The 12,734-nt window shown below is 39.9% G+C and overlaps 1 protein-coding gene across 7 annotated transcripts in view; it reads left to right on the top strand.

Annotated features, from left to right (window-relative positions):
• The window catches only part of EPS8 (EGFR pathway substrate 8, signaling adaptor), a 128,771-nt gene that overhangs the window by 70,181 nt on the left and 45,856 nt on the right, over window positions 1-12,734 (top strand). For all 7 annotated transcript variants that reach the window (XM_069003575.1, XM_069003574.1, XM_069003573.1 and 4 more), the window contains 2 exons: window positions 6,774-6,864; window positions 7,933-8,006. In XM_069003575.1, the coding sequence (XP_068859676.1) occupies window positions 6,803-6,864; window positions 7,933-8,006 (136 nt within the window). In that variant the 5' untranslated portion in view covers window positions 6,774-6,802. The remainder of the gene's footprint in view (window positions 1-6,773; window positions 6,865-7,932; window positions 8,007-12,734) is intronic.

The following is a 12,734-nucleotide window of genomic DNA, read 5'->3' on the forward strand; positions in this document are numbered from 1 at the left end:
GATGAGTTGGTTAATTCTCTAATTAAAAATAGCAGTGAGTGGTGGCTTCAGTGCTTGGCATATTTATTAACGTTCCTTTGTTGCAATGGGGATTTTAAGTCTTTGAATCTTTTGTATCTGTAAAGCTGTTTTATTTTCTTTCAGTATGGTTAATTATAAAGCATGGCCCAGACCTGAGTGAAAGGGATGGAAGTAGGTTGCCGTGCCAGAATAAGAACTTGTTTTCAAGCAGGGTCTTTAGTAGTGTGGCAGTAATAAGGACTAAGTCTATGAACATGATCTGTCTGAAGTTTACTCATTTAGTTCTTCCTGTTGCTCTTCATAATTCTCCCCTTTGTCAAAATAAAAGATAGCTATCTTAATTGTATTGTTAGAATACTACTTTAACAATGAATCACTGGAAAATATCAGAGTAGGAAAAAGAAGACTTCAGAGCATTTTTTATCTTGTTAGTTTTTTCCAATGGAAACCTTCTCTTTTAGCTAACAATTACTGTTCTGATATTAAGTCTTCTACTTTGGTCGATAATTATGACAACAAATTTTCTTAATAAATTCATCCTATCCCTCCTGCTGAAAGGAATGCTGCTAATGAACTTAGCCTCCTCCTCCTTAGTGAAGGACTGAGGGAGAAGTATTAGATTTCAGAAGGCATCAGTGAAAATCAAAACACTTTCTGAAACTGGCAAAACCAGCAGTGATCGAGCTTGTCTGCTGCCCTGCACTGTGGAGAAGGTTGTGAATACACTTACAAATCCCTCCGGGGCACTCTGTGCCTTGTCATTGTCCCCTGCCTGGCCAGAGTTGTATTTTTTGTCTGTCACTGTCTTTAGTTGCTTGAAATGCTTCTACCCCTGTGACCCCTTACCCAAACAGGCAGATAATATTGTGGGGTTAAGTTCAGCTTTCTTTAAGGAGTAGAATCCATGGAGGAGAGGGAGACACACCCAGTCCTTTCCTCCCACCCCCAGGTTTCTTTATCAGGAACCCCAGTGAGCTAACACTGCATCCACCACTAAAACCTAAAAATACGATGCAACTCAGTGCAGATTTGCATAAACTAAAATGCAATATAATTAGTGCTAATGGCCATGCTGGACAACTGCTCTGAATACGTAGAGGACCTGAAAACACCCAGCATTTTCAAAATTATTTTATTGTGGCTATTGTATTAATGTGTTTCCTGGTGCTTGGACACAGGAGTGAATACTGGAGTCTGTACAGCTCAGAAAGCTTCAAAACCCCCCTCATGAATGTAGAGTGGCTTGAGAGAGGCCAAGGGGACAACAGTCACAGTGGTGGTGAATCAAGTTCATCTATTTCGTGTTGAAACTGCAGCACTTGTAGGGCCTGGCTTTCAATTTTCTGCATTGATTTTTGCCTTCATCTTTTCTACCAGCTTTTGGATGCTCCGAATCTGCTTAATAGGAAACTGAAAACATTACAGAACAAAGCTGCTGCCAGCTCAAATGATAGCAGTTTTTCTCAGAGAAACTCTGGTATCAGTGCAGCACGGATGGAAAATCCCCAGGGATCATTTCAGAAGTATTACTTACTTATGCATTCATGTGCATTATGGTGTTTGTCTCAAGGCAAGATGTCTTACAACCAGCTGAACTCGTGTTTGCTCTTGGTTGTGCTCTGAAGCAAGTCCCGAAGCAGAGGGCAGCAGCAACATTTCATCTGGCTCCACAGGATGTACTTCTGTCAGGAGTTTCCCATTTGTAAGATTTGTGGCTGGAGTGAAGATACAAATAGGAGAGTGATGGGTCAGAATGATGCCTTTTCCTGGTCTTAAAATCAAGAGTCACACACGGTTAGAAGGGGAAAAGGGATTTTACCTTGGGATTTATTTTAAGGATCCTTAGGTGCACACATCCAGGTCATATGCATCGAGATGCACCCCGCCGAGTCTCTGTGTCCCCTCCCCCAACATTGGGTGTAACATTATAGGTGTTACTAATTAGCATATCTATCAAAGATTCCCCAATGAGAGGCTCAAGTGAGCCCCCCTCCCCAAGGAGCCTTCCCCTGGATGGTTCTATCTTGGTTTACAGAATGTGTTCTGGAGAGGACCTTGGGCTCTGGGGCACACTGATCTCTAGCTATGAAGCTTCTGAGATGTTCAGTCTCTCAGCTTGACAACCAAGTCCAAGAATGTAGGCAAAAAGCACTAGGAATACAGAAGCTGTAAAAAGGTATAACAGGGATATAAAAGAAAAGGCAAAAATCTTCATGGCATCAAGAACAACAAGGTAGACACGAGGAGATACTGTTCAAAAATTAGTAGGGAAAGTGTGTGGGGGTGAACGGGACGAGGTTGGAGAAGAAGCAGATGAAAAATGGCAAGTTAAACAGTTTTTGTAACATTCTGCAGGTCAGCAGTGCTGAAAGCTGTGGGACAGCAGAAGAGACATTTTTATTGAATGCACAGTGAGCTATGAGTACGTGGATTTTTTTTTTTTTTGCTGTTGTTTTGTTCTTCTGTAATACTTTTAAAAGGGGAAGGGTGGAGAGAGAGTGTCCTTATCTGACATTGCTACATTCCCAAATCCACTGGGGAATAGTGTTACTTGGTAATAGTCCAGTGCTTTTTGTTTAGGCTGGAGTTACAGCCTGTGCCTTGGCTGGGGGAGAATTTTGGGGGGTTTTGCGGGTACGTGATAACAATGACATTTTCTTAACCAGTAGATAATTATCATTCCAGCCATTATTGGCTTTCCTGTTCCTTCCTGTACATCTTTTTCTCCATAGCCTTTCCTCCTCCATAATTTCTAAAATATCCACATCAGTAAGTTGTTTCTCTTTTGGTTTCCATAAGATACTGTGATCTGCCACTGGGTGGGACTGATCGCTTCAGGGTGAGTGGAAAAGAGCACCAGGCTCTAAAATATCTACTTCTCTTTAATGATACAGCTCTGCCTTTCTAGAAAAGGTGTTTGGGGGTATTTTTTAAAATAAGCTGGGGGATTTTGTTACTTTCAGACTCCAGTTAGGAAATGAACTGGCAGGATGTGTGAGTTGGTGATGTACCACATAAATTGCATCATTTTCCCACGGCTGCCATGCTGCGAGATGAGGAAGACAAAGAATATTTTTGCATTTTGACGTTTTTAAAAAAGAGTATTTATAAGTGATATAACCATATTTTGTACTGGCATGATTCCCCCCATGCTTGGGATTAGCACCTGTAACTGCTGACCACTGAAGGACCAATGTACATCTGTCTCAGAAGTGGTTTGTCTTGTTATAAAGGCTGGACCCTTGTCATTTATAGAGCTGCTCACTATCAATATCCCTTCAAAAATAAAGCTGATGGCAGCAGGGAAGTCCCCAAGTGGATTTCTTTTGTTGTTGAGACAATTTAGTGGATTTTTATTGTCTTTCAAAATATAATATTTATAACTATTTTTTACTGGTTTTAATTATATATTAACAAACTTAAAGATAAATACCTTGGTATTTGTCTTATTATTAATTATTATTGTATCTATTTTCTTATTATTCTTTTCTTCTTGAAACCTTACTTAGCTTTCCTGGTTTATTTCTTTTTCAGAGCAGGCATGATTTTTTTTTTTTTTTCAGGATCCTGAGACATGACCATTTTTGGTCATATTCACAAATAAACTGTTGATATTTCAGGCCTAATTAAAGAGGGATGGTACAGTTAATTGTGGAGGATGTTTATTTTTAAGTCTAGGACACCACCATGGGCTGCTGTGAATTGCTGGGCTGAGGTGAAAGGGAAGATTAAAGAGGAAGTGGAGTTTATTAATAGACTCCTGGTTGACAATGGCTTTGCAGTGTGCAGGGGTTGACTTTTGCTACAGGACTGACTGGTTATAAGAGATGAAAGAGCATTTGAGATGAGAAACACAGCAGAGAAAGCTTCACAGGTGAATAATAAAGCCCTGCACATACTGTTACCCTTTTGTGGTTTTTCACTTTTCTTCATCATGCACTTAATTAAAAAAAAAAAACAACAAAACCAAAAAACAACTAAAGAGTTTTCCTAAAATGTTTTTTTTTCTGAAACATTTAAGTTGAATGCGATCAAATTGCCTGATAATTTTGGGGAATCACTAGCAGCTTTTTGATGCTGTTATAAATATTTGAACTAATTATAAATAATTATGGTAAAGGGTTTGTTTGTATTCACATCCAGGAGTTTTCTTGATCCAAGTGACAGAAGCATTGCATGAAATTGCAATAGCACTGAAATTGTCATGTCAAGGTAGCTGTCCTGGCATTTCAACAGCACTGGAAAATTTCATGAGGGACAGGAAATATTGTTGGCTTTACTCAGCTATCTAATAGCAAGTGGTGTTTTGTTTGCATATCAGCTAAAGCTGACTAAAACTTTTGTGTTTGCTTGGCAGAACAAGCTGCTTGCTGGTTTGCTTTTTTTTTTTTTTTAAATAGTCAAAATTTTTGGCTTCAGATTTTCAGTATCTCTTCATTCAAAATATTCTGAAGCTTCTTGTATTTCAGTGGTGTTATGCCTTACAGTGGGCAAGTATTTAGTCATGAGAGATGTTTTCTTTGCCCAATGTGAAAATCTGCTGCTCAGCTTCCTTGCTGCTTTAAAACTCGGCGTGTCATGCTGACTTCAAAGGCTGAAGCTTGAAATTCTAATATATTACATTCCTTCTACTTAAAATATCTCTTTCACCACCTCCATAAAATTGAGTGAATACAAATACAAACCAAGTATTTGTCAGATTAAGATGTCAGAGCAGTGGAATTATTCTGAGAGATTTTTAAACCAAGGGGTTTTTTCCCCCCCCCAGATCTCACTTTAAGGCAGATAGTTGCAAAATTTGTTATAAATAGGGCTATGAAGAAGACTACAAACCATAAAAGATTATAACAAACCAAAGTATTAAACAAGTGCTATCTTAAACAATGTGTGGGTGAGAAGTAAAGTGGGGATACCAAACAGCAGTGGGGATAATTTGTATGTTTTGGATCTGGTCACTCTTTGGAAGCTAATCACAGGGTAAACTCTTAAGCAGGGCAGCAAATTGAGCGTGGTTGCAGATGATAAGAACTAATAGCTGATATAGGAAGTGTTGAAGAGCTCAGTGGCAGCCTGAGCTGCTGGAGAGGAGCACTCCGAGAGGCTCTGGTCCAGGCAGTCGCTGGAACGGAACAGGGAGTGCACAGTGAGCTGGCAAACTCTGCTGGGAAAATGAATGCTTGTATCCTTTCAAGTCATGGGATGATTTCAGGATGCTTCCCAAAGGTTGTAATTGCTAATGAATTGAGCAGCACTCAGCACGGGTAGTAATTTATTGGAGGCAGCTGCTGAGGACTGCACTCCATAAAAAGAGTCTTAGAGCAGCCAAGCAGGCTACCAGGTTGGCTATGTGATATGTTTATGGGGGAATGAAAGAGAAATGTGCTTGTGCCACTAAAGAGGTTTTGTAAGGAGCAAGCAAAGATTTCAAAGAAAATTAAATAAACTAAAAAAAAAAAGATATACTAAGCCAAATTATAGCATGTGTGAAGCCACTAAAAGCAGCACCACCCTTCCACGTGATTTCACTTGGCATGTCAAATACACCTCTGTTCTGGGTAGTTTTGCTAGCTGCATCCAAGGCAGGAGATGCCAGGTGTTCCTCAGAAAGGTATAAAACCTATGTCCTCAGCACAGAAGACCTGCAGCTTGTATGTCTCTTGAACTGGCAGAATTTGAGCTTAGCACAGATTTTGCTTGGCTTTCTGCGTGGAAGAAGAAAGTAGCAGAATGGATGTGGGCACTCAGTAGGTACTGGCAGGTCAAAGAGCTGCTGCTTCTTTGTAAAACGGGAAGAGAGCAGTTAATGTGGGGCAGGGAGCTGCCTTAGGGGCTCAGGAGATCAGCTGCCTGTAAGGCACCTCTGGTGCAAACAGAGCAGGTTGTGCTTACTTTGGAAACGGAGCTTTTGTAGGTAACATTTTTATCTGATATACTTTTAACTATTCCCCAGTGTGACTGAAATGTAGAGAAATATTCCAATTTATATTATTCATATATATATGTAAATGAAAGAATATTTGCCCATGGTATATTTGAATATGAAAGGGTTATGAAAGTCACTTTCCAGAGTCAGTTTTAACTTCAATGGACATGTTATTAAAAGGAGAAGGCATTTTTTAAACTGTCTTATCATGGCCTTTTCAGCAGTGCCTTTATATGAAAGGTTTCGTTTGGCATGCCAAACTTTCAGAATGTTAAGTGCTGCTTAACAAAAAAAAAAAAAAGAGTTTTCTTAAGTACCAAAATAGCTAACCAAGTTTCTTTTTGTGCTAACAATTTTGTTTTATTTTGATACTGCATCTTTCTAACAACTCAGCTGATATGTTTCATAGAATATGTATCAAAAGGTCATTTCAGAAGTTTCATTTGAAAGAAATGAATTGAAATCAAGCATGCTTGACTAATAAAGTTGCCATTCGGAACATCTTGTTCACTTTTGCAGTAGATGTTGTTCTTTGTTTAGTGAGCCTTTTATTTCTACAGCTATTCCTAAAGACCATTGTGTCAAAAATAATAGCTTTGTTCACTAAATTATAAATTACTTGAAGCAATAACTATCAAATTGCTACTGGGAGAAGTTCCATGGCAAGTCTTGGAGGCATCACCGGGATGCAGTTAATAACAATTGAGCTTGTTGATGCAATTTCGTTCCCATTTCAACCATCATTTTCTCATTAGGTTTGTATTACATCTGTATTAAACCTTTGTCTTTTAAGACACTTCAATTCACGTGCTGTTGTTTCTTTTCCTAGGTCGTTTCTCCCAGTGAGGGGCGGTAAGAATGAATGGACATATATCAAACACCCCTCCCGGTGGATATGGAAGTTACTTTCCTCAAATGAAGTAAGCTTATGCCTTTGACTTTCCTTTTATGGACAAAATAGTGTTGTACTTCCTTCTTTAGGCTTTCATTGCAGCTAGAGCTATGATTAGTAGATCTCATTGGAATTACACAAAGGCATTTTCTTTAAAAGAGTGAGGGGTTTGCAAATTGTGGAGCCAAAGTGACAGATCCTGTCTGACTGATTTCTGTATTAGTGTAAGGGAAAGCTGTGTTACTGCACAGCCTCACCTGGAGCAGGAAGATAAATTGCTGTAGCCATGACATCCTTGTTATGTTACTCAGAGAGGTCTTTGTGTGCCTGAGATGGTTAAGGTTAGCTCTGAGTGAATGCATTTTTATGCATAAAAGATGAGGCTGCCTCTCCCATCTGTGAGAACAGACTGTTTCCCAGTAAACAGAACTGAGCAGGTGCTACCTGGAAGTGTTACCTTGCCTAAGATAAGAGGATGATCCCTGTGTCAGACTTACTGACAACACTGATGAGAATTTACCTATCTGACACCAAGGAACATGTATTCCTATATGGAGCAGGATATCTGTGCTGTCTCTTGCTTCTCATATTGTTGTCCCTTTAAGGTGAACTCGTGCATGATGCATTCTTGAAGCACTTGTGGTCCTATTGCTTTTTCCTTTGCATAAGACAGTGACAGTCATTTTAAGTGTTACATTAAAAGCAGTTAAATTGTTAGAAACTATCAACACTTGTGGACACAAGAAAAAACACCCCAAATCCTACCCAATTCTTTGGCATAGTCATTATTATTGTTGTTGTTATTATTACTATTATAATTTTGCAGTGAATTTTGTTACTTGAATTAAAGTGGTGTTTGTTTGTATACCACATCCCGCTTGTGCATGATGTATTAATGCAACAAAAGAGAGCCCAGAAAGGTCTGCAGCCCAAGTGGAACATTCTTCCTCATATTTATGGCGTGGAACAAATATCCAGTATCATTCCCTCTGTTACTAATGCTGTCAGTATGTGTAGTCCTATATAAGAGGAGAGGTTTTTTCAGTGCCTGCCAAATACATCCATACAGAAGATAATCAGAAATGTTTTCTTCCAGTGGCTATGGCTCTCCAACGTTTGCTCAGGCGGAGAGGGAGCAGAATTCAAGAACAAGTGCAAAAGCTCTCTATGGTAAGGCAGCAAAAAGTCTCTAAACTTCTGTGCTAAATTGCTGTTTAAATACTGATTGTGATGTCATGGTAGAAATATTTTACACAGATTAATCTGAAAGTGCGTGTACATACACGTGGGTGTGTCTGTCAACTAACTTAAAAAACAAAGTGGTTTTATTCCTACTAAAGCTAACTAGAAAATGCTCAGTGTACTAAGTAGAGAGCTCCCACCTGCTCATTTTTCAGGCAGCAATGTGCAAAGCATTCATCACAAAACTCAGTGATCCTATAGCTAAGGTATGCACCAGGGAGAAGGCATCCAGGGGTTTAGCTGGGCTGTGGGTTTGATTTGACATGTACCTCCCTCTGCCTCCCCAGCTTCATCCCCTCTAAGCACAAAAGGCACTTAAAATATTATTCTTCTTTGGCACAAGGATTTAATGGAAATTAGAGGTGGTATAGCAGATTTGGAATCCTATTTGGTGTGCTGTTTTCAGCAGGCTCTGTGACTGTCAGATGTGATGTTACTTACGAATGCCTAAATGTGGTTGCACTCACCTATTATGGTATCCCGCAGCCATAGGGAGGAGAGGAGAGATCCAACAAGCAGGAATTGTGCAGCAAGATTGATTGATTGGTTATTTTACAAACTCTTTTATAGACTTTTTTCTTCATAGTCTAATTGGACAAAGGATCAGCCACCCCTTGGGGTGATTGGCTAAAATCCTAAAACATCCATTGTCAAAATATTTTTCTACTGTACCATAAACAAAGCTCTGCACGGTTGCAGGTGTTCATAGCTTAGAGAACTCTGCTAATCTCTTTGTGAGAGAGAAAAGTCTCTCACAGCACTGGAAAGAAGCAAGAGAAACTCTTGCTAGCTGTATTTTTGTATCCACACTCACCAGCTACAACTGCTAGTATTTGTCTTGGCTGTACACACTACTCTCCAGCCTAATGCCAAATCACTGTGGAGGAGAAATGGAGTCATGTTCCTTGCCAGCCAAATTGCACCATTTTCAGGTCATCCTCCTCCACTGTGAACACATCCCACTGATAGCTGTGCTGGTAATGGAGGTAGAAGCAGCAGTGAGGCTGTGAGAAGTTCTGCTCTGTAAATCTGTGCCTGTTGCTAAGTGTTCTTTTGAAAGTCAGTATGACTGATGAGACTGGGAGGACAAGGCTTCCCCTGAGAACCTGGTCCTGTGCTGGACCCCTCAGACATCAGGCAGCTCTCCCTCTGTGCATCTGCCACTCTTCTGCAGGTTAACCAGCTGGAAAGCTCAAAGAGCAGTGGCTAATAACTGCAACATCCCAAGTAGTAATCTTTTCTCCCTCCTGTTTTGGCTGGAGTGGTGGCTGGGAGTGAGCTCAGAGGTTAGCTCCCTAACTCCTCAGAGGTTAGGGGAGTGGTGGCAGCATGCTTTAGAACCTTAGAATCATTTTAGGTTGCCAAAGACCTTTAAGATCGAGTCCAGCCATTAACCCAGCACTGCCAAGCCCACCACTGAGCCATGTCCCCAGGTGCTTCATGTACACATCTTCTAAATACCTCCAGGGATCGTGATCCAGCCACTTCCCTGGGCAGCCTGTTCCAGTGCTTGACAACCCTTTTGGTGAAAACATTTTTCCTAATATTCAGCTTAAACATGGTGCTGCATGTGAACCATTCTAAGTTCAAGTTTACTATGTTCTAGTGCTGTGCTACTGAAGTCAGTCACTTGACATAGTGCTGAAGGCAGGAACTGCAACTGAGGAAAATTCTGAGCTGATCAACTTAAAGAGTGATTTCTGCATCCTGTATGGGTTCACTCAACAAACTGATTGCAAGTGTTGACAGAAATAGCAGGTGGTAACAGAAACCAGCAAGAGACATTGCAAAAAAACCGTAGCAGATTATTTCTTTATGAGATGCTATGAGAGTGTTGTGATCCCTTGTTCATTTTATGCCATCATCATAATTTTTCAGGAGTACATGGTTTGAGCAGTGTGGCAGTATCAGTGTCTTAACGATGTCCTTTGATCTTTGTGGGCTTTTAAAATCTCTCTCTGAGCTTTTTCATATCAAACATGATGGGATGGTCATGTGTCAGGAGAAGATGGGGACAAGTGAATAAATGTGTATACAATGGTATTTTTTTACTTCCAAAGTACTTAACTGAATTCAGGTACTAGTTGAAAATGCTTGCCATGGAACTGCTGGGTGGTGGCTCCTGTAAAATGAATCCTTGTCCTTGGTTCACTTCTGTAGCTGGTAGATATATCACAAAACTGTAGTTGCAGTTGCCAGGAGCTGAATGAAACAGAAGGATCAGTTCTTCTGGAACTCCAAGTAGCTATGTATTGGCACAGCTTTTAGAGTGGAGTTTGCACATTTTACTACTTTTGCTCTGTTTTATACACATAAAGAACTAGGCTGTCACTACCTTAACATACATGAGCTGGAGAAAACAAGGAAAACACCTAAAATCTTTCTCAAATTCAAGGCATTTCTTCTAATTTTTAGCAACCAAGTTGCTATTCTTCTGCATCCCACACGTGCCTCTTCTTCCTTTGTGATGTTAAATTTTCTGTGCATACTGTCCCAAACAGGGTGGGAAGCAGCTGAGTGACATTGGAATTGTTAAAATGTGTTGAAAATGCTCGTTACAAAGTGTTTTATTGATAATTAACTGTCATTATTGTTTAATTAACAACTAACTGAAGTATTTTATTTGCTATTTATGAGACTGAGATCCTATAAAGCAGGAGGAAGCTGTCTTAGCTTTCTTCTTCTATGTTGCTGTGTACATATATTTTAAATGTATGTTTTATATTATTTAGGTTAATTCAGAAAGCTCATGTGTTTAATAGAGTCACTTATACTGAAAAAAACCCATATAATTTTACTGTAAAAGTAAAATGGACTGTGGTTTTTTGCTTTACTAAAATGTGACAATGTGACATTAGCAGCAAACTTTCCCCATCAAAATGTTCCTTTTCTTGGAAAACTTGAGAGTTGTTTCCACCAAGCCACATATTCATGACTGTCAACAAGTGAAAATGGTACCTGGGCTCCTAAGTGACCACTTGATCCTGAACTCAATTTCTTCCAAGCACTGTAAAGACTAAACTAAAATAAACATTATTATTACCATTATAATTATTATTATTATTACCATTATAATTATTGTTATAATTATCGCCATTATTATTTTTACTACTTATTATTGCTTATTGTTATAAGTGTATATGTTTATATATATACATAGGCATGTTTGTGTCCTGGCATGAAGTTTATGCCTTAGATCCCATTGCTGAGGTGATTCATGGCTGTTCAGCCCTTCAGCCATCAGACAGAGGGTTGGCCACAGTGAAGTGGGAAAGGTGGCTGGAATATTATTGGTGTTACCAGCAGTTCAGCTAAAAGCCAGACTGGAGTCATTGCTATCTCTGCTTTGCCTGTCTGATAGTGAAAACTTCCCTGCAATTGCCTTTTTTCCTGTGTCAAATAATCCCTTTGTTTTCACTCATTTCCTTCCTGAAATGAGCTGTTTTCTATTTGCATGACAAATCTCTCTCTGAACTGCCAGGGAAAATGCCCTCTGCCCATTTTTATGGGGTTTATTTCATCATTTGCTTCCTGATCTTTCCATCTGAAATGGGTTTTGGCTCCTGCTGTCCTCTGTTGTTCTAGCACTGGCTTCTCCATCTGTCTTGAGCAGTTCTGCCTGTGGGGAGACGTGCAGCAGTCTCAGGGCTGTGCTGGGGCTTTGCCAGCCAGTGGCACGGTGTGGAGCAGCCTCATTCCTCAGGTGGAATGAACCAGGAGCTCAATCCAGATTGTCGGATTATTGTGCAGCATGGAACTGAAAGATGTTGCTAAAATTGTCTTTGCACAGCGCATTAGAAAGGGCTGGGTGTTGTGTACACCGAGTTTATACTCTCACAGCTGTGATTTGGAGCTGGAAGTGGAACTGCCTGTGTATTTCTGCTTTGCTCACATGCCTCATTCACAGCAAGAACTGCAGTGTAACAAATCCAAGGAATTCTCAAGCAGCTCCCAGGTAGGTAAATGAGTCCATTGAAAGAAGCCATTCACGTAACATGCTTGTAGTATTTTGATTCTCAAATTAAGTTGACAGTTGACTTCTAAACGACACACTGCCTTTGACAGCTAGTTCCACACAGCCAAGCTTGTGGCATAAATCTCTGAAAGTGATAGTGTTTGCACCTCTGAAAAGGAGATTTGGTTTGAACTTGAGTTTTGACCTTTGTCCCCGGATGTTTAGGTCACGTCTCCTGCACTTTGCTCAGCCTCAAGCAGATTTTTTTCTGGTCAGGCTGCAATTTCTTCAGCAATTCATGTTATCAGCAGTCAGTCCAATGCAGATAAATGGTAGTAAACTAGGTATTGGGCTTTTCTGCTTGAGGATGTGTGGAAATATTTTACACTGTCACTCCAGGATTCTTAGGACAAATTGTGGGGCAGACTCTCAGTCCATATCTGTGTGGATTGCCATCAAATTTCAGAGCAATCTACAGTCCTGTTTATCTGTGTCATGTCTGCACTGTCTGGTAGTGTTTTTGACTTGGCCAAAAGTCTTTGGTTAAGAGGTTGCTTTTTGTTTTCTGCTGTTTTGGATGCTTTCAAAAATGAAAATAAAATCAGTAGTTTTCAACATCTGTTTGGAAACAAAAACATGGTCTGGTCCTGGTAATTGGTGAATTCAATAATTTCACAAAACATGAATTGCAGTAACATCTG

Source organism: Aphelocoma coerulescens, chromosome 1A (genome assembly GCF_041296385.1).
Source record: "Aphelocoma coerulescens isolate FSJ_1873_10779 chromosome 1A, UR_Acoe_1.0, whole genome shotgun sequence".
Taxonomy (NCBI): Eukaryota; Metazoa; Chordata; class Aves; order Passeriformes; family Corvidae; genus Aphelocoma; species Aphelocoma coerulescens.